Here is a 22,286-nt window from a genome sequence, read left to right on the forward strand (position 1 = left end):
CCAGAGAATAAATCCAAAATGGCCGGTGCAACTGCGTTTTTAAAGGGGGGGGGGGGGGAGGGGGTGCTAGCTGATTGGCTGCCATGTGTCTGCTGACTGTGGGGTAAGGGGGTCAAAGTTTAGCTCTATGACGATGTATAGGGGGCTGGTCAAACACGCCATGTGTTCGCCGTCTGAAGCAGGCACGAACAGCTGATCTTCGCCAGGAACTGTCCACCGGCGAACCGTTCGGGCCATTTCTAAATGTACATGGTGTGAACTTTATGTCTGATGCATAAATATTAGGGGCAGGCGTGATGGGTGACAGCATGATGCACAGCAGCGATGTGGGGGGAGGTGGGGAGCATGGGCACATGCAGAGTGTGCAGATAGAGCAGTGAACTTACTGCAGTCCCCAGTTCACAATTCGCACCCAGCTGTGTCATGTGTACTCCACAGTCAGCCTTTAGAAGTACTTCAGAATCAGAATTGAGTTTATTCAGCAAGTACGACGAGGTTGTCGTACCCGGAATTGGTTGTGGTACACATGGCATAGGCATTTTTACATGACAGACAGAACAAGAACAAACCGCAATATACAACGAGACAGGTATAGCAGCATACATTTTAGGAATTGGAGAACATTCATTGAGAGCACTAGCAGCTAGAGCAGGCATGGGCAAACTTGGCCCTCCAGCTGTTAAGGAACTACAAGTCCCACAATGCATTGCAGGAGTCTGACAGCCACAGTCATGACTCATAAAGGCAAATGCATTGTGGGTCTTGTAGTTCCGTAACAGCTTGAGGGCCGAGTTTACCCATGCCTGAGCTAGAGTGTGGGGCAGTACTACCCAGAGTGGAGAGAATTCAAGATTGGGGTTCTGGCTAGGGGCCAGGTACTGCGGACGGTCAAGGAGGGAGGCGTGGAGTTCAGGTGGAGGACAGCTTGAGGGAAGAATGTGTTCCTGCGCCTGGTGGTTCTGGAGTAGATGTTCCCGTAACGTCGGCCTGTTGGCATACTAAGGCCCAGTGCACACCAAAAACCTCTAGCAGATCTGCAAAACGCTAGAGGTTTTTGAAGCAGATTTCAAAGAGATTCTAGGCATGTTTAGAGAGGTTTTCTAAACATGCCTAGTGTTTTTGTGTAGCAAATTTCATAAATTTTTACAGTAAAGCTGTTACTGAACAGCTTCTGTAACAAAAACGCCTGAAAAAACACTCTGATCTAGCGTTTTTCCACTTTCCTATACTTTACCATTGAGACAGAAACGCCTCAGAAATCTAAAAAATGCTGCAGCCCCCGAGCTTGAGTTTGTGGAAAAAACGAACCGCTCTGGTGTGCACCATCCCATTCACTTTCATTAGCCAAGCGGTTTTCCCCCTGCAAGCGTTTTAAAAAACGCTCCAGAACCGCTCTGGTGTGCACCAGCCCTAAGTATAGATTTCTCGGGTGGGAGGGGTCATGAGAAATCTTGGAAGCTCTCGAACCCAGTCTCGCTGTGTGGAGGAGGTCTAGTGGTAGCAGGGGCGATCCTATGAATTTCTATTTCCTATGTTAATTACCCTTTGAAGTTTATACTTGTCCTTGGCGGATACCCCTGTATACCATACAATGATGGAGGATCAGAATATGGATTCCGTGGTAGCAGTGTAAAAGCGGCTCACCCACTCGTGTGGCATACCGAATCTCTTCAGTAGACACAAGAAGAATAGCCTCTGCTGGGCCTTCTTCTGTATCCTGGAAGTGTTCAGCTGCCACCTAGTTATGGTCGTGTCGAGGAACTGTACGTCAGACACTCTGGAGACTGCTGTTCCATCAATGAGGACTGGGGAGAGCATGGAAGGGTGCTTCCTGAAGTCTACAATGAGCTCAACAGTTTTTGTCACAATAAGAACGAACTTGTTTCCCTTGCACCAACCGCTAATCCTCTCAACCTCACTTCACTAAGTGTGCTCACCTTTACTGTCAATAAGGCCGATGACAGTTGTGTAGTCTGCAAATTTAATGACTTTAAGAGTGCGCAGATGAGGTACAGTTGTTGGTGTACAGAGAAAAAAGTAGCGGGGACAGCACACACTCTTGCGGAGCACCTATGTTGGTGGTTCTTTTGTGGAAGGAGCAGTTGCGAAGCTTAATTCGCTGTGTCCTTAACCCATGCCCACAGGGTGGGATCAACTCCAAGCTGCCTAAGGTTGTCTAGCAGGATGACCGGGCAGATGGTGTTGAACACGGAGCTAAAATCCAGAAACCGGATCCTGGTAGGTGACTGGTTTGTCAAAGTGCTCTGCGATTTACGCCAGGCTGACGTTTATGGCATCCTCTACGGACCTGTTGGCTCTGTACATAAATTGGTGTGGATCAAGGAGTGAGAGGGACATGGAGGCTGCCATATTTAATTCCTTTTAAGCAATACCAGTTACCTGGCTGTCCTGTTGATCCTCTGCCTCTAATACTCTTAATCACAGACCCTGAACAAGCATGCAGCATATCAGGTTTTTCTGACATTATTGTCAGATCTGATAAGATTAGCTGCATGCTTGTTTCTGGTGTTATTCAGAAACTACTGCAGCTAAATAGATCAGTAAGGCTGCCAGGCAACTGGTATGTTTAAAAAGGAAATAAATATGGCTGCCTCCATATACTTCTCACTTCAGTTGTCCTTTAAGTCCTGTGTTCCCTGGCTTTTTGGGAACTGGGATAATCAGAGATCGTTTGAGACAGAAGGGTACCTTGCCTGGTACTTTTCCGTTAGTCGGGCGCATCCACTAGGAGGCGTTAATTACTATTCCCTCTCCAGTCCGCCAAGGATAGTAGGGAAAGATGTAATTCTTGTGGAGTTTTATCACCACCTAGTAGATGCGCCCGGCTAACAGAAAAGTACCCCTTGCCTTCTGATAAGGACCTGTTCCACTTTTTTTTTTTGGAATATTAAATATTTAATAAGCTAGTCCAGTGTTTCTCAAACCTGTCCTCGTGACTCTCCAACGGTGCATGTTTTCCAGGCATCCTTGCCTATGCACAGGTGAGGTCATTAGTGTCTCAGCTATATGGAATCCACCTAGCTGAGACACTAATTACCCCACCAGTGCATAGGTGAGGTTGCCTTCAAAACCTGCACCACTGGGGAGTCACGAGGACAGGTTTGAGAAACACTGAGCTAGTCTGAGTACTAAGCAGAGCTTTACATCTCCTAGAGAGAGACTGCAGTGTAAAGGTGGCCATACACTGGCCCGATTCGCGGCCGTTTCGACAGCAGATTCGATCCTGGGATCGAATCTGCTGCCAATTGTTCGCGCTAAACGCACCCGCCGATCCGATTTCCTCCCGAAATCGGATCGGTCCGTCGATCGCGCCGTGTGGGAAATTAGCCTCGATCGCCCGCGGGTAGGGTGCGCGTCGCTAGCGGCGGCCGATCCGATCGGGTATACATTACCTGACGCTGGCTCTCGGGCGTCTTCTCCGCGCTGCACCGCTCTGTTCCGGCTCCATCCCGGCGCTTCCTGTGTCACTGCAGTGACCAGGAAGTTCAAATAGAGGGCGCTCTATTTGAACTTCCTGGTCACGGAGTGACACAGGAAGCGCCGGGATGGAGCAAGAACAGAGCGGTGCGGTGCAGCGCGGAGAAGATGCCCGGGAGCCAGCGTCAGGTAATGTATGGGGGGGGGGGCACAGGCGGCAGGAGCAGCTCAACAGTTTGTGATCGGTTTCAGGCTGAAATCGATTCACAATCTGTTTGCAGTAAAGGCAGCCATACGATCCCTCTCTGATCAGATTCGATCAGATAGGGATCTGTCAGCTGGTCGATCTAATGGCAAATCGACCAGTGTATGGCTACCTTAATTGTATTACAAGTTCAGTGCCTGATTATATGCTTGGATTGTGCATTGCTACCGTGTGAGTTTGCATTGTGTGTGGCGCGCTCGTACTTTGGCCTAAAGATCTCAGCTGACCCAAAGTATGTAAAACACCAGTGAGTGTAAGCAGCTCATCTGCAGAGTAGGAATTGTCGAAGTGTCTAGCAGTATCTGCGGAGGGGGTAGCAGCCAGGAAAAGGCACAGCGGTGGGAAGGGGCACAGCGTTGGGTCGGACCCCCCCTCCCTCAGCTGGGTGCCCCCTTCCATGCTCCCCCTACAGCTACTTTTGTCAAAATCATCGCCTTCTGCGAGTGGGGAACTCGCTCACTTCCTTGAGTTCCACCGCTCACTGCGTCACTTCCTGCAATGCCGCCCTCTTTACTTTAGATGGCGGCATTGCAGGAAGTGATGCAGCGAGCTGTGGAGCAAGGTGGTGAGTGAGTTCCCCCCTCGCCGCAGGAAATAATTTTAACAAAAATAGCTGGAGGGGTAGCACGGAAGGGGGCACCCAGGTGGAGGGGGGATCCAACCCCCCCTCCCCACCGCTGTTCCCCTTCCTGGCTGCTATTTGTCCCCCTGTGCCTTACCCTACCCCTCCATGTATCCGGGGTCCATGAAGCCCAGACAAATCCGGACCGTTCAAGTTTTCAAAGCGGATCCCCCGGATCAGTTTTTGAAGTTGGTGAAGACGGTCAATATTTTTAACATTGGTATATTTGTGGCTCCGGTTTTGGTCCAGGCCCCAAAACGTAGCCACGGATACGTTTTTAAAACAAACGTGAACCGAGCCTAAGGGAAAGCTCCCCCAGCTTCAGGAAGAGTGACCCCGAGTGTGACATATTGGCATGGGGCCCCAGTGGGTGTAGGGCTGTCAGTGACTCACCCTTGTGACAGTCTAGTAGTGCGGACCCAGTATCACACAGTACAGTATTAAGTGTATGTTGGGCTGCTAGAGGCTCCCCAGCATTAGGCTGCCAGCCCCCCTCCCTCCTCCCATCTCAGAATCTATCAGAGCCCCTCCAGTATCAATGCCAGTGTCTACCCCGTGTGTCTGGCTGTTAGAGGCTACCCCTGTAAACTGCCAGTGCCACCCAGTGTGACAGTCTAGCAGAGGACCTCCAGTATCACACAGAAAGTCATCTATAAGTATGTGTGTGTGTCAGCTAGTGGTTCCCCTGTGTGACAATGTAGCAGAGCCCCCCCCCCCCCCCCACACACACATAAGCCCACTATATTCGTGTGTGCGTGTGACAGGCTGCAGTGTGCAATGTCTCCCCCTGGAAGCTGTTAGTGCCCCATGTGTGAGTCCAGCAGAGCCCCTCCAGTGTCGCACAGAAGCCCCCCTCTATGGCTGCCAGTGGCTCCCCCTGTGTGACAGTCCAGCAGAGCCCCTCCAGTGTCACACAGAAGCCCCCTCTATGGCTGCCAGTGGCTCCCCCTGTGAGTCTAGCAGAGCCCCTCCAGTGTCACACAGGAGCCCCCTCTATGGCTGCCAGTAGCTCCCCCCGTGTGACAGACCAGCAGAGCCCCTCCAGTACCACACAGAAGCCCCCTCTGTGGCTGCCAGTGGCTTCCCCTGTGTAACAGTCCAACAGAGCCCCTCCAGTACCACACAGAAGCCCCCTCTGTGGCTGCCAGTGGCTCCCTCTGTGTGACAGTCTAGCAGAGCCCCTCCAGTGTCACAGAGAAGCCCCCTCTGTGGCTGCCAGTGGCTCCCTCTGTGTGACAGTCCAGCATAGCCCCTCCAGTATTACACAGAAGCCCCCTCTATGGCTGCCAGTGGCTCCCCCTGTGTGACAGTCCAGCACAGCCCCTCCAGTATCACAGAGGAGCCCCTCTCTATGGATGCCAGTGGCTCCCCCCGTGTGACGGTCCAGCAGAACCCCTCCAGTATCACACAGGAGCCCCCTCTGGCTTCCTCTGTGTGACAGTCCAGCAGAGACCCTCCAGTGTCACACAGAAGCCCCCTCTGTGGCTGCCAGTGGCTTCTCCTGTGTGACAGTCCAACTGAGCCCCTCCAGTGTCACACAGAAGCCCCCTCTGTGGCTGCCAGCGGCTCCCTCTGTGTGACAGAGCCCCCTCTGTGGCTGCCAGTGGCTCCCTCTGTGTCAGTCTAGCAGAGCCCCTCCAGTGTCACACAGAAGCCCCCTCTATGGCTGCCAGTGGCTCCCCGAGCCCCTCCAGTATCACACAGGAGCCCCCTCTGGCTTCCTCTGTGTGACAGTCCAGCAAAACCACTCCAGTGTCACACATGAGCCCCCTCTATGACTGCCAGTGGTTTCCCCTGTGTGACAGTCCAGCAGAGCCCCTCCAGTGTTACACAGAAGCCCCCTCTATGGCTGCCAGTGGCTTCCCGTGTGACAGTCGAGCAGAGCCCCTCCAGTATCACACAGAAGCCAACCTCTATGGCTGCCATCGGCTTCCCTTGTGACAGTCCAGCAGAGCCCCTCCTGTGTCACACAGGAGCCTTCCTCTATGGCTGCCAGTGGCTCCCCCTGTGTGACAGTCTAGCAGAGACCCTCCAATGTCACACAGGAGTCCCCCTCTATGGCTGTCAGTGGCTCCCCCTGTGTGACGGTCCAGCAGAGTCCCTCCAGTGTCACACAGGAGCCCCCCTCTAGGGCTGCCAGTGGCTCCCCGTGTGACAGTCCAGCAAAGCCCCTCCAGTGTTACACAGAAGCCACCTCTATGGCTGCCAGTGGCTTCCTGTGTGACAGTCCAGCAGAGTCCCTCCAGTATCACACAGGAGCCCCCTCTATGGCTGCCAGTGGCTCCCCCTGTGTGACAGTCTAGCAGAGACCCTCCAATGTCACACAGGAGTCCCCCTCTATGGCTGCCAGTGGCTCCCCCTGTGTGACAGTCTAGCATAGCCCTTACAGTGTCACACAGAACCCCCCTCTATGGCTGCCAGTGGCTTCCCCTGTGAGTCTAGCAGGCGCGTCACCAGCAGCCACCGTGTCCCTCCGCAGCAGACTCCTCACCGCGGCCACTTCCACCAGGTCAAAGAGTTCACAGGCTGGCCGTCCCCTCTCCCCGGCGCCCCCCTTCGCCCGACCACCACCCCCTCCTCCCTGCGCCTTCCCAGCTCAGCCGCCCCCCACTCCCGCCTCCTCCTCCTCCGCAGCAGCGTGTGTGAGGGGAGCCCCGGGCCGGCGCACTGATCTCCTGTGTGCTGCGGCTGCGTGTCACTGCGCCCCGAGCCGCCTCCATATTAACAAGTCCTCACAGACAGCCAAGCCATGCCGGGCATGATGGACAAGAGCACCGACTTCCTGGGCACCAAGAGCCGCACTAACGGCACCAAGAGCCCGTCCAGCGCCTCGAACGGCCACTGCTCCGAAGAGAGCGGCAGCGACGACGAGCACGGGGGTAGCCTCGAACGGAGTGAATGAGCCTCGAGCTGAGTGAATGAGATCCCCTCCCCCCTATCCTCCCGCCTGAGGGAGCCTAACGTGCCCGCTAGAGCCTCATCCTCTCTCTCTTTTCCAGATGTGGGCATGCGGGTGGGAGCCGACTACCAGGCCCGGATCCCGGAGTACGAGCCCGGTGAGTGGCCATTTTGTCTGTGTGGGGCTGCGGCTGGCTGGTGGTAGCCTCGGCTGAGGTGGGCGGGGCTTGAGTCAGACTGGGGCTCCCAGCTGCAGAGCTATCATCAGCAGCAGCCAGCATGTCCATCATCTGCATTGTGCAGCCAGAAATCATCCCTATTGTGGCATTAAAGCTGTGACTAAAGGTTCGTATACACGTCCGATAAAGATCGTTCGTTACGAACGATTCGTGACGTTTACACGATATTCAAATTAGACCGAAAAGATCGTTCGTAATGAACGATTGTGTACACACGTGAACGATATAAGTATAAAGTACTGAACGACGACCGATAAAAAAATGCGTGCGCAAACGGAAGTGACGTTAAGACAGGCAATAAGAACATGCGTACTACTTCACAGATAATCATTATCAGACGATCTTTGTACACACTGCAACGATTGAACGATTATCTTTCAAAAAAATCATCCGGGTTGGATCGGTCGGATTGAACGATAACGGTTGTTATCGTCCAAATAAACAATCGTTGGAAAATTTGGAACGCACGATTATCGGTCCGATTGTCGTTATCGTTCGTTTTCGAACGATCGTTACCGTACGTGTGTACTCAGCTTTAGGCTGCATACACACTTAAGATAAAATTCTTTGGAAAATGAAAGATCACAGACCAATTTTACCCCCTTCCATGTAGTATGAGAGCCATACTCTACACAGTCTATTCTATTGAGCTGAACTCCCCATCAGATAAAAATCTTTGCAAGATGCTGCACACACAGATGCTGTATACATTCAACAGATCAGTATCTGCAAAAGATCAGTTCTTGCAAAATGCATTCATAGTCTGTGATATCTGCAGATCCTCATACGCACCTTGTTTAACCTCCCTGCCGGTTATCCCGAGCTCAGCTCGGGGTAACCTGCCGCGGAGGATTCCTCAGGCCCTGCTGGGCCGATTTGCATAATTTTTTTTTTGTTACACGCAGCTAGCACTTTGCTAGCTGCGTGTAACTTACGATCGCAGCCGCTCTGCGCCGATTCGCCGCAACCCACCGCATCAGAGGGTGCCCCCCCGAGACCCGTGCGCTGCCTGGCCAATCAGTGCCAGGCAGCGTCGAGGGGTGGTTCGGGACTCCCTCTGACGTCACGACGTCGATGACGTCATCGCGCCCGTCGCCATGGCGACGGGGGAAGCCCTCCTGGAAATCCCGTTCAAAATGGGATTTCCGGATGGGTATATGCGCCGGCGGCGATCGGCGCATTCGGGGGGACGCCGCAGGGAGGGGGGAAGCATGTAGCTAGCGCTAGGCTAGCTACATGCTAAAAAAAAAAAAAAAAATGCCAAAAAACACCCTCCCTGCCGTGCGCAGCAATTTTTTATAAGGGCAGGGAGGTTAATGGACAATCATCTGCAGATCAGATCCACCAGAATGGATCTTCAGATCTGCAGATGATTGTCAGATATGCAGATAAATGTCTGTTTAACCTCCTGAGCGGTATGGACGAGCTCAGCTCGTCCATCACCGCCGGAGGCTGCCGCTCAGGCCCTGCTGGGCCGATTTTCCTCAAATAAAAAGCAGCACACGCAGCCGGCACTTTGCCAGCCGCGTGTGCTGCCTGATCGCCGCCGCTCTGCGGCGATCCGCCGCGAGCAGCGGCGAAAGAGGGTCCCCCCAGCCGCCCGAGCCCTGCGCAGCCGGACCAATCAGTTCCGGCCATCGCTAAGGGCTGGATCGGAGGCGGCTGACGTCAGGACGTCGGCTGACGTCCATGACGTCACTCCGCTCGTCGCCATGGCGACGAGGAAAGCCAAACAAGGAAGGCTGCTCATTGCGGCCTTCCTTGTTTATTCTGGGCGCCGGAGGCGATCGGAAGAACGCCTCCGGAGCGCCCTCTAGTGGGCTTTCATGCAGCCAACTTTCAGTTGGCTGCATGAAATAGTTTTTTTTTAATTAAAAAAAAACCCTCCCGCAGCCTCCCTGGCGATCTCAATAGAACGCCGGGGAGGTTAAACAAGGTGTGTATGAGGATCTGCAGATATCATAGACTATGAATGCATATTTTTTGTATTATTATTTGTATTGTCCTCCCTTCCTACCCCCCGGTAGCCAATCACTGTGATCGTCTGTCATAGGCTTCAGCCTGTGACAGCGGATCACCCCTGAGCCAATGGAGGGGACAGCTGTGTCACACAGCTGTCCCCAGTACAGCGCTGCTTTAGATCGCCGCGCTGTACAGGCTTAAAAGACAGTTTCCTAGCGGTGATCGGCGATGGGAGACTGAAGGCGGAGCTCTGCCATACAAGCGGGGAGGCGCACGCGATCCCCTGCAAAACACTCCCCCAGGACTTTACGCCTGATCGTCGTTCGCAGATCCTGGGGGAGCCACCACGTTCACGCCCATCGGCGTGACGTGGTCTTAAAGAGGAACTGTAACGGCAAAACGTCCCCTGGGGGGTACTCACCTCGGGTGGGGGAAGCCTCTGGATCCTAATGAGGCTTCCCACGCCGTCCTGCGTCCCTCGGGGGTCTCGCTGCAGCCCTCCGAACAGCCGGCGATGTAAATATTTACCTTCCCTGCTCCCGCGCAGGCGCTCTGACGGCTGTCGGCTCCGAAGTAGGCGGAAATACCCGATCGCCGTCGGGTCTGCTCTACTGCGCAGGCGCAAGTCTCCGGCGCCTGCGCAGTAGAGCGGACCCGACGGAGATCGGGTATTTCCGTCTATTTCCGTGCCGAAAGTCGCCACAGCGCCCCCGCTGGAGCCAGCAAAGGTAAATATTGAAATTACAGTCGGGCCTGTCGCCGGCTGTTCAGAGGGCTGCAGCGAGACCCCCGTGGGACGCAGGATGGCGTGGGAAGCCTCATTAGGATCCGGAGGCTTCCCCCACCCGAGGTGAGTACCCCCCAGGGGATCTTTTTAAAGTTACAGAGTCTCTTTAAAGCGAACCTTAAGTCAGAAAAAAAAATTAGTTTTACTCACCTGGGGCTTTCAATAGCCACCTGCAGCTGTCCGGTGCCCTCGCCGTGTCCCTCCGATCCTTGTGTCCCCGCCGGCAGCCACTTCTGGTTTCGCCGTCAGGACCCGACAGGCTAGGACCGCGAGTGATTCTTTGCGTTCCCAGCCACAATTGCGCCCTCTATGCTGCTAAATGCTTCATGCTATAGCAGCGTAGAGGGCGCTATTGTGGCTGGGAACGCGAAGAATCACTCGCGTTCCCAGCCTGTCGGGTCCTGACGGCGAAACCAGAAGTGGCTGCCGGCGGGGCCAGGAGGATCGGAGGGAGACGGCGAGGGCACCGGACAGCTGCAGGGGGCTATTGGAAGCCCCAGGTGAGTAAAACTAATTTTTTTTTTTTCGACTAAAGGATCACTTTTAAGAGGTAAATACATGGTGTTGGCAGATTGACCTCACTCAGGCTTTGTTCACAACTAAAAGCGCAACACTGACGCTTGCATTTGGTGATTTTGTGAGTGATTTTTTTTTTTTTTTCCCTCCCGGCGCTTACCTGCGCATTGCAATTGATTTTTCTTGACCCAGAAAAGAATAAATACAATGTAATTATTAGTAAAAGTGCGAATGCAGTTGACGCACAAAGCAATTTTTTTGAGTGTTTTTCCTATACCTTCTATTGTAGCAAAATCGCCCTAAATATGGTCCAGGCAGCGCTTTGCTGAGCGGATCGGAAACTAACCGCTCAGATGTGAACACTCTCATAGGGAATCCTTGCACACGCGCTTTTAGGGTGAAAAAGTCGCCGGCGCTAAAAAAAACAAAACGCCCTAGGTGTGAACAAGGTGTCTCAAGGATTGACTAATGGTCCTACATGATGCGCTCAAATCATTAGATTTTCCTGATTTGTTTTTTATTTTATTTTGATAAACAATTGATTGCATGGGAAATTGAAAACCATTTTATGATTAAGGAAAAAACAAATTGATTTTTCCATTTTTTTTATTTTTTATTTTTTTTCAATAAGAATCCAATCTATTGGAAATATCGGATAAAAAAAAAAAAAAAAAAAAAGAAATCTTTATTAGGTAAATTGTCTAGTATTTTCAGGAAAAAAAATCTATCATAAGTGTATGGTATATTGGTTTGATTATTTTTTTTTCTGATTTATTCGATCAAGCGGAAAAATTGATCCAATTTCTCTAGTCGAAAGAAAAAAAAATAGAATTGTGTATGGAGCGGACTGTTAGTTCAATTACAATGATTTATTCTCGGATCATCAATACAGGTGCCAGAAATATGAGGTTGGATGACAGATCATGCAGAGACTGGCTGATATCTGTTCTCTAAAGGTCGCCAAACACGCATCGATTTCTCCCATCGATACATGGCTAATTTGATCACTCTGATCGGAATGGTGAGAAATCGATGCAGCATTTGCCCTTATCGATTGACCAGTTTCCAGACGAAATTTGTCAAACGATCCAGACGGAAATGATGTCTGTGGATTGAGAGTGCGTTGCAAATGGCGTTCAATTTGACGACCAACTAAGCTACTCTTAGCAGTCCGCCGAGCGGTTCGGTCTCTGCTCCATCCTCTCCACTTCCTTGTGCTTGTGTGATGTAATGCAGAAGCTAAATGCTAGAGGCCACTAGTGGTCTCAGTGCCCCTAGTGTCTCTCCCCTGTATTACACTACACACCTGGGACCCAAAAGTGAAAAACACAAAGCAGCAGAGGGGAAAAGCAGAGGCTGCGCAGGAACGATGGGCTTCCCAAATCCTTGTCAAGCTCTTCTTTCATCCACAGGGCACCTCTTTTTATTCTTGTCTCGTTCTTGGCCGTGGACCATTGTAACCTGACTGGGCATGAGCAAGTACTGTCTGAGCATGCCCAGTAGCACAAAGCCACACATGCACAGGGTTTTTTTTCCTCTGTGCATGAGCGCTTCATGTTACTGGATCTGTGAGTAAGGTCCACTCATGCCCTGTCTGCATCCCCTTATCCATGGCCGCAAGAAACCTAGTCGACAACCTTTTGTCAAATAGTTATTAGGGGACCCTTTGCTGGAATGGTGATTGTCAAATGGCATATTTTGGTTTTGCCCAATTAGGAAAACTGTTCAGTTGTCATCAGAATGTGAATTCCTGCAAAATTAGTGCAGGTGAAATTTGTGCATTTGGCCGGGATACGGCGTAAAATCCAGAATAAAAGTATTTTGTTTTGTTTGCCTTGTTTCATTTTTTTGAAATATGTTTTTATATTCTTTAACCCCATTTTGGGAATGGGTCAGGTGTGTTCCTGAACTTCTCTATGTATTTCACGTGGGAATTAGATTTACTGAAAAGAGCTTAAAGAGAAACTCCGACCAAAAATTGAACTTTATCCCAATCAGTAGCTAATACCCCCTTTTACATGAGAAATCTATTCCTTTTCACAAACAGACCATCAGGGGGCGCTGTATGACTGATATTGGGGTTGAAACCCCTCCCACAAGTAACCCCTCCCACAAGAAAAGTTCGAACTTTTGTGGGAAATGGCTGTTTACAGCTGTTTCCAACTGCCAAAAACCATGCAGCAGCTACATCACCTGCCAACAGTAAAATGTTTACTGGAGTTCCTCTTTAATAAATCATGACCTCTGTTTACTCCTGTGCTGTATAGAGAGGAAGGGATCAGCTCTGTGTTCACAGTGAAAGACTAAAGCCTGGTACACACATCACATTTTGATTGATTGGCCAATCATGTCACTTCCATTTATTATGAGAGCTTACCTGCACAGTCTGTTCATAGACTAAAAAACAGAGCTGTGGAGTCGGAGTCGGAGCAATTTTGGGTGCCTGGAGTCGGAGTCGGGGAAAAAATGCCTCGACTCTAAATGAATTTAAACTGTAATTAAAATAGAAAATATGATAAAATGTTGTATTTCTCAGATAATACTCATCATAAATTTATACATACAGTAATAGCTGTGCTTAGTCCACAAAAATGAAATAAACCAATCAAAATTAGTTACTTGTGCTGCTTTAATAAAGCAGTCCCCGTATTTTTAAAGTCAGATATACACATCTGATTGTGACTGTATATGTGATGTGTACACAGGAATCTCTTATATATACTAAATAACATCTATGCTGTAAGAGTAAAGCCTGATGTGTAGCTGTGTCACTAATAGAGATGGTCAATGAGATGGAAATAATTCTGCGTTGATTCTGATTTATGCAAAGGTACGCACTCTCTTTGCTCATGAAATCAAATAATTTGATCTGTTGTTAAAATTTGGTTTGGTGATTACGAATTAAATGGTACCTGAGAAGGATGAAAAGAAAAGTTTTTTTTATACATTCCTGGGGCTTGTTCCAAATCCCTTCAGGCTAATCAGTCCCTCGCTGTCCACCTCCACCACCTGGATCTTCTGCTATGAGTCCTGGTAATTCAGCCAGTCAACGCAGTCTGGCCGCATGCCGCTTCCACAGCCTGGAGTGTTCTGCACCTGCGCAATAGTGCTGCGCAGGTGTAGTACACTCCCGGCGGCGGAGTGTGTGCATGCGCACTACGCCAGACTGGCTCAAGTACCTGGACTCATAGCAGAAGATCCAGGTGGCGGAGGAGGACAGCGAGGGACTGATTAGCCTGAAGGCGGCTGGAGGAAGCCCCAGGTATGTATACAAACTTTAATTTCATCTGTGTCAGGTTTACTTTGTTACACAGTAGTACTATACTCTGCATATGCACTCCCCTAAGAGCTGCAGGGAATCCACTGAGAAGGTTGTGCACATTGAACACAGAGGTGTTGTCTATCACCCATAAACCTGGTTCAGATTGTGCATGAAGAATGTGTAATAGAGGAAGAATCCCCTTAGTCCCCTGCAGAGTACCTGCACATCACTCTTACATGTACCCACAGTTACATTGCCTAGGGCTTGATAGATGTTCTTTGTTCCGGTCTGTACCTTTTACAAGTACTCTTACCAAGGACTAGTTTTAGTCTATGACTAAAGGGAATAAATATGGCAGTCTCCATATCCTTCTCACTTCAGTTGTCTTTTAAAATTCCTAAGCATTAAAGAGACACTGAAGCGAAAAAAAAATTATGATATGGTTTGTATGTGTAGTACAGCTAAGAAATAAAACATTAAGATCAGATACATCAGTCTAATTGTTTCCAGTACAGGAAGAGTTAAGAAACTGCAGTTGTTATCTCTATGCAAAAAAGCCATTAAGCTCTATGACTTTGAAAGGAGAGGGCTGTTTTCTGACTTTTATTATCTCAACTGTTCCTGAACTATTTACTTTTTCTCTGCCAGAGGAGAGGTCATTAGTACACAGACTGCTCTGAAAGAATCATTTTGAATGCTGAGTGTTGTGTAATCTGCACATATTATAGAATGATGCAATGTTAGAAAAACACTATATACCTGAAAATAAAAATATGAGAATATTTTCTTTGCTGCTAATCTTCTAGAAATTATTCATAGTACACAACCAATTCATTATAGCATATATTTTTTTTCCGCTTCAGTGTCTCTTTAAGAGACGAATTTCATGTTACATACTTTCAATCAACAAGATTGTAATATGCAAATTAGAGGAGTTGGAGTCGGTGGAATCCTAAACTGAGGAGTCGGTGGATTTTTGTACCGACTCCACAGCCCTGCTAAAAAATATATGAAAGCTTTTGTACGTACTTGGGGCTTTCTCCAGCCCCCTTCAGGCCTTGGGCTCTCTGGCTGACCTCCCGGGCCGCAGAACACTCCCATAGGGGCTTGTGAGGCTGAGCCACGTATGCTCAGTACGGGGCGACTGTAAGGACTTACAGCGATATATAGCAAAGGAGTGTTCTATGCTAGCGCAGTTACAGTATTATCAAAGTGTTCCGGATATGGGAGCATGATCTAGGGGTGCGCATGGCCAGCACTGCCCTGGGCTGACAGCGGCAACACCGGGAGGTTAGCGAGGATGCTAATGGACTACAGGTGGCTGGAAGAAGCCCCATGGAAGTATAAATACTTTGATGCTATTTGTCTCAGGTTCACTTTAAAGTTAACCTCCGTACTAAAAATCTACTCAGCAGAACTGCAAAGGGTTGGTCAGAAATTTCCCTTTTTATTTCTTTCTTGCTCTCAGAAGCCATTTTCTGCTTGGAAAGTGTTTTATAGTTGGAATTTCTTATCAGTGAGGGTCACATTGTAGTCATTTCCTGTCTGAGTCGGGACTGAGTCAGCCACTTACATACCTGATATTTAACTCTTTCAGGCAGAGAAAGAAAAAAAAAAGGAACGCAACATAGTTATTTGTGTGCTAGGCACTGTACATACACGTCTACCTCATCATGTCACATGTCAGTTCGGGTATCCTTTAACAGTTTCACAGCATCAGAACTTTGTTTTTCTTACCAAAGCATCATTTTTAGCTGCATTTTTTGCTAAGCTCCACCCATCAAAGAAAAAAAGCCCGGGCTTTTTTCCCCTGATGCTGTGCAGAGCATGATGGGATTTCCTATATTGTTATTCACGTTGCCTAGCAACTGGGAGAGGTGATCAGGACACAGGACAGTTGGAACTGTGTCTTATGCTCTCTTTCACCTCCTTTCAACCAAAAAGATGGATGCCATCATGAAATCAAACCTTTGCCCGTTCTTTTAAAACAGGGTGGTTAAGAGATTATATTACCTATCTATTTTAATTAACATAACTAATGTAACTTAATGACAGTATGTTTGTTTAGGCTGGAGTTCCTCTTTAAGGAGTACATTGTCATGTCACTAACTCTACCATAGTTGTAGTCTAATGCTCTTTACGTAGTACATAGTAATGTCACTGACTGTCCTCAGAGGAGCTCACAATCTATTCACACCATGGTCATAGTCTAATGTCTTACCACATTATTATTATTATTATTATTAATATGTATTTATATAGCTCTGACCTCTTCTGCAGCACTTTACAGAGTACATAGTCATGTCACTGACTGTCCTCAGAGGAGCTCACAAGCTAATCCTTTCTGTTATTTTTTATTATTTCCACTTGCCACAATGTAAGGCCACTTAGGGCTGGTGCACACCGAGCTGGTTGTTTGGCGTTTTTGCAGCCGCTGCGGATACGCTTGGTCAATGTATCTCAATGGGGTGGGTCACACCAGAGCGGGAGGAGTTTTGCAGAAACGCATACTCCCGGGGTGAGGCATTTTTTTGGATTGTGGATGCGTTTCTGCCTCCAATGTAAAGTATAGGAAAAACGCAAACCGCTCTGAAAAACGGCAGTTCAGAGCGTTTTTGCAGGTGTTTTTGTTACAGAAGCTGTTCAGTAACAGCTTTACTGTAACAATATATGGAATCTACTACACCAAAAACGCTTCGCAAAACCGCAAAATGCTAGCTGAACGCTACAGAAAAATAAGAAAAAGCTTTTTAAAATCTGCTAGAATTTTGCGGATCTGCTAGCAGGTTTTGGTGTGCACCAGGCCTCAAAGAGAAACTCCGACGAAGAATTGAACTTTATCCCAATCAGTAGCCGATACCCCCTTTTACATGAGAAATCTTTTCCTTTTCACAATCCGAACATCGTGGGGCACTGTATGACTGATCTTGTGGTGAAACCCCTCCTACAAGAAACTCTGAGGACTGCGGTACTCCTGGCAGTTTACTGTCTGTGAACTTTGTTGCATTGTGGAAAATAGCTGTTTGCAGCTGTTCCCAACTGCCAAAAAAGCATGCAGGAGCTACATCACCTGCCAACAGTAAAAATGTCATGTAATAAATGTCAGAATGTAAATCAGGGATTTAAAAGATTTTACAATAAGCAAACACTGACTAAATCATTTATACTTAATTATTGTAAAAATGAAGCACTTTTTAAAATTACATTACTAGCTGATGACCTGGCGTTGCCTGGATATAGATTTGGTTGGTGTTGGCTCCGCCCACTTTTTAAACCCTAACACACAAACACTCAGTGACCAAGTTTGTGAGCTTTGGCATCAATCATTTGTATAATCTCATAGAAATTAAATAAATCAGATTGGCGGTTTGTGACTCCACCCCTCTCCAGCATTTGAACCCCAGTCACCCAATGACCAACTACAGCAGGTTTGAGGCATCTGCTATTAACGGTGTAAAAATGGCAGCAATTTAAATATTCCCCTTGAAAATCAACAGGTGAATTTTGATCGGCTATTATAGGCTCCACCCACTTAAATTAATATTAATCTCAGTCACCCAGTGACCATCTGGGCAACGTTTGAGAACCCTGCCATTAACAGTGTAAGAAGGCCTACAGTTTACATTTTCCCAATTAAATTTGTTTTTGGTTCTGCCCACTTTTTGTAACCTGGACACAGTCACTCAACGACCAAGTTTGTGAGCTTTCGGGTCTTTGGCATCAATAAAAACAAATCTGATTGTGTTTTTGGCTCCACCCCCTTTTCTGAATTTGAACCTCAGTGACCCAATGACGAACTGCACCAGGTTTGAGGCTTGTGCCATTAACCGTGCAAGAATGGCAGTAATTTTAATATACCCCTTGAAAATCAACAGGTGAATATTGATTGGCTTTTATAGGCTCCACCCGCTTTTCTGAATATTAATTCCAGTCACCCAGTAACAAACTGCAAAGTTTGAGAACCCTACCATTAACAGTGAAGAAAGGCTGCAGTTTACATTTTCCCTGGGAAATCTGTTTTTGACTCCACCCAGTTTTTGTAACCTTGACACAGCCACTCAATGACCAAGTTTGTGAACTTTCGAGTTCCTGGCATCAAAATTGTGTGAATGAAAGCAGTTTATTCAGCAAAGAAATCTGATTGGCTGTTTGTGGCTCCGCCCCTTCAGTGAATTTGGACCCCAGTCACTTAATTACCGCCTGTAGCAGGTTTGAGGCCTCTGCCATGAACAGTGTAAGAATGGCAGAATTAAAAATCAGTAGGTGACTTTTGATTGGCTGTCGTAGGTTCCACCTACTTTTCTGAATATTAATCCCAGTCACCCAGTGACCAACTGTGTCAAGTTTGAGAACCCTTGCATTAACAGTGTAAGAATGGCGGCAGTTTATATTTTCCCATGTAAAAAGTTATTTGTTTTTGGCTGTTTCTAACCTTGACATACAGTCACTGAATGACCACGTTTATGAGCTTTGGGGTCCTTGGCAGCAATAAGTTGCATTTTTCCAATGAAATGAAACACATCTGATTGGCTTCTTGTAGCCCGCCCCCTCCTTTTCAGAATGTAAACCCCAGTCTCCCAGTGACTGACTGTACCAGATTTGAGGCCTCTGCCATTAAGAGTGTAAGAAGGGCAGCAATTATTATTATTATTATTATTATTATTAATAAATATATATATATATATATATATATATATATATATATATAATTTTTTTTTTTTTTTTTTTTTTTTTTTTTTATTTAGCGCCAACATATTCCGCAGCGCTTTACAAAGCACAATAAGACAAGGGGAACATAGATACAACTAACAAATGTACTGCAGAGTTCCAAGCAGCACAAATATTGTTAAAAAAACAGTAAACATTAGGAGGATGTAAATATTCCCCTTAAAAATCAAAAGGAATTTTAATTGGCTGTTGTAGGCTCCACCCACTTTCTAAATATTAATCCCACTCACCCATTGGCCAACTGTTTCAAGTTTGGGAACCCAGCCATTAACAGTGTAAGAATGGTTGCAGTTTATATTTTCCCATGTAAAAATTGTAGTTGTTGGCGCCACCCACTTTTTCTAACCTTGACATATAGCCACTCAATTACCAAGTTTATGAGCTTTGGGGTCCTTGGTATCCATACCAATTCCCATTGAAATTCATCAAATCTAATTGGCTGTTTGTGGCTCCACCCCCTTTCTGAATTTGAACCCCAGTGACCAACTGTACCAGGTTTGAGGCATCTGCTATTAACTGTGTAAGAATGGCAGCAATGTAAATATTTCCCTTGAAAATCAATAGGTGAATTTTGATTGGCTGTTGTAGGCTCCACCCATTTTCCTGAATATTAATCCCAGTCTCCCAGTGACCAACTGTGCAAATTTTGAGAACCCTGACATTAACAGTGTAAGAATGGCTGCAGTTTATATTTGACAGTGAAACTTGTTTTTGGCCCCGCCCACTTTTTGTAACCTTGACACACAGTTACTCAATGACCAAGTTTGTGAGCTTTCAGGTTCCTGGCATCAAAAATGTTTGAATCCAGCAAAGAAATCTGATTGGCTGTTTGTGGCCCTGCCCCTTTAGCAAATTTGGACCCCAGTCACTCAATGACTGTAGCAATTTTGAAGCCTCTGCCATTAACAGTGGAAGAATGGCAGCAGTTTAAATATTCCCCTTGAAAATCAATAGGTGAATTTTGAACGGCTGTTGTAGGCTCCACCCACTTTCCTGAATCTTAAACTCATTCACCCAGTGACCAAGTTTGCCAAGTTTGAAAACCCTGCGATTAACAGTGTAAGAATGGCTGCAGTTTACATTTTCCCATTAAAAATGAATGGCTGAAATTTGATTGGCTGTTTTATGCACCACCCCCTTTTCCTGGATTTGTAACCCCGGGCACCAAGTGACCAACTGTGCCAAGCGTGGGGACTCTGGCTTGATTACTGTGAGAATGCCAGCCTTTTCCATTTTTATCCATTGACAAGAATGGGTGAAATGTGATTTGCTGTTTGTAGCTCCGCCCAGGTATGCAGGGGGGATGCGAGACCCCCAGAACATATCATCCCAGGTAGTAAGGGATCTGTATACCATGTGTCGTGTAGAGATGGAGGTTAGAATTTGTTGCTGATAGCTGTCGCGAATGTGGGTAGTGCTTCAAATTGACACGTGAGTTCTCTGTTGGTGGGTTCTGATCTCCCCCAAGTTGTTTATTTTTAAATATATATATATATATATATATTTAAAAATATATATATATATATATGTGTGTGTATAGATAGATAGATAGATACATACATACATACATACATACATACATACATACACAAATCTCTCCCCCCCCCCCCCCCCCCCCCCAGCCGGCCAATCCTGGCAATCGGCTGTCATAGGCTTCTGCATATGAGAGCCGATTGCTCTCAAGTGCCCAGTACAGCGCTGCTGCTGATTGCAGTGCTGTGCTAACAGAAAAGACGGCGATCGCTGCTCGGAGACTGAAGGAGGGCGCAGAGCTCCGCCCCCCCCCTGAGCAGGAGATGCGCATGAAGCCTACGTGCGATCTGCAAACTGCAGCTTCAGGACTTGACGCCAATTGGCGTAGGGCGGTCCTGGGGCTGCCGCCGCTGCCACGCCCGTTGGCGTGGGGCGGTCCTGTAGTAGTTAAAGTGAACCCGAGGTGAGAGTGATATGGAGGTTGCCATATTTATTTCCTTTTAAACAATACTAGTTGCCTGGCAGTCCTGCTGATCTATTTGGCTGTAGTAGTGAACTGAATTACACCAGAAACAAGCATGCAGCTAATCTTGTCATAAATAGTAATATTGTCAGAAACCCCCAACCTGCTGCATGCTTTTTCAGAGTCTAGGGTTGAAAGTACTAGAGACAGAGGACCAGCAGGGCAGCCAAATAACTGGTAATGCTTAAATGGAATGTAGAAGCCTCCCATATTGTTCTCACTTCGGGTTCCCTTTAACGTTACACGTATTGCTAAGGAAGCAATGCACATACCTAAAGAAGGCACGCTTGTTACATGGCAGCGAGCTCTGCTGTTGGAAGGCGTGCATAGTGCTCACTACAGCACATTAAGCTGCGCTGGAGCTTGTTGAATCAAGCCCTCTTTCTTTTAACCACTTCAGCCTTCAGTCTTTTCTCACCTTATGCATCCGAGCAATTTTCACCTCCCATTCATTCACCAATAATTTTATCACTGCTTATCACACTGAAATGATCTATATCTTGTTTTTTCTGCCACCAATTAGGTTTTCTTTGGGTGGTACATTTTGCAAACAATCATTTTTTTTTTCTAAATGCATTTTAAGGGGAATATTAAGAAAAAGATGGAAAAAATTCATTATTTCTCAGTTTTCGGCCATTATAGCTTTAAAATAATACATGCTACCATAATTAAAACCCACGTATTTTATTTGCCCATTTGTCCCAGTTATTACACCATTTAAATTATGTCCCTACCACAATGTATGACGCCAATATTTTATTTGGAAATAAAGGTGCATTTTCTTCACTTTTGCGTCCATTTTTATTTACAAGCTTATAATTTAAAAGATAATAGTAGTATACCCTCTTGACATGCATATTAAAAAAAAAAAGTAAGGTAACTTTTTTTTTTTTTTTTTTTTTTTTTATTATAAAAATTTTTATTTGGGTATTTTTAGAGAGTGTAGGAGGTAAACAGTTAATTTATAAATATAATTGTATGTCTGTTTATTAAAAAATAGTATGTAGATTTAGTTTTACTATTACAGTCATATTTTTTTTTTTCCTGTAAGCGAGCGATCATGCTTACAGGAACTGAAGGGAGGATGTGAATATTTTTTTTTTTTCTTACTTTAGAAAGATCATGGCTTCTCATAGAAGCCATTGGTCTTTCTAACAGGGACTTAGATCAATTGATCTCTGGGATAACTGGCGGCGGCACTGGAGCGTGCGGGCATGCGTGTAATCGCCTGCAGGAGCACGCAGCAGCGCGGTAGCAACCTGTTTGGACGTAGCAGCTACATCCAAAAGGCTTAATTGGTTACGCTATATAAAGAGCAGAGTTAATGACCCTTTGAACCTTCCTGCAGTAAAACCTTTCAAGCTGTCTCTCACTGTTTCTTGGCTGTTCAACCTTTTGGGGACCGACGTAGGTGGAATCTATGTCCAGCAGTTGGTGCTGCCGCCCTGACTGGACGTTGATTCAACGTCCGCGCTAAAGAACCGTCCCGACGCGATCGTGCGCACCGGAGAGGGGAGATTAAGCTGTCATATGACAGCTGACATCTCCCCTCAGTGATCAGCAGCCATCGCGT

General features: G+C 47.2%; 1 protein-coding gene across 2 annotated transcripts in view; it reads left to right on the forward strand.

Moving 5' to 3' along the window:
* Window positions 1-6,908: 6,908 nt before the first annotated feature.
* Window positions 6,909-22,286, forward strand: part of RCOR3 (REST corepressor 3) — a 91,192-nt gene continuing 75,814 nt past the window's right edge. Inside the window, exons 1-2 of one of the 2 annotated variants that reach the window (XM_068279689.1) lie at window positions 6,909-7,204; window positions 7,325-7,381. In XM_068279689.1, coding sequence (XP_068135790.1) covers window positions 7,075-7,204; window positions 7,325-7,381 — 187 coding nt within the window. In that variant the 5' untranslated portion in view covers window positions 6,909-7,074. The remainder of the gene's footprint in view (window positions 7,205-7,324; window positions 7,382-22,286) is intronic. The other variant, XM_068279690.1, reaches the window with a different exon arrangement.

The sequence above is a fragment of the Hyperolius riggenbachi genome, chromosome 4 (genome assembly GCF_040937935.1).
Source record: "Hyperolius riggenbachi isolate aHypRig1 chromosome 4, aHypRig1.pri, whole genome shotgun sequence".
In the NCBI taxonomy this organism is placed as follows: Eukaryota; Metazoa; Chordata; class Amphibia; order Anura; family Hyperoliidae; genus Hyperolius; species Hyperolius riggenbachi.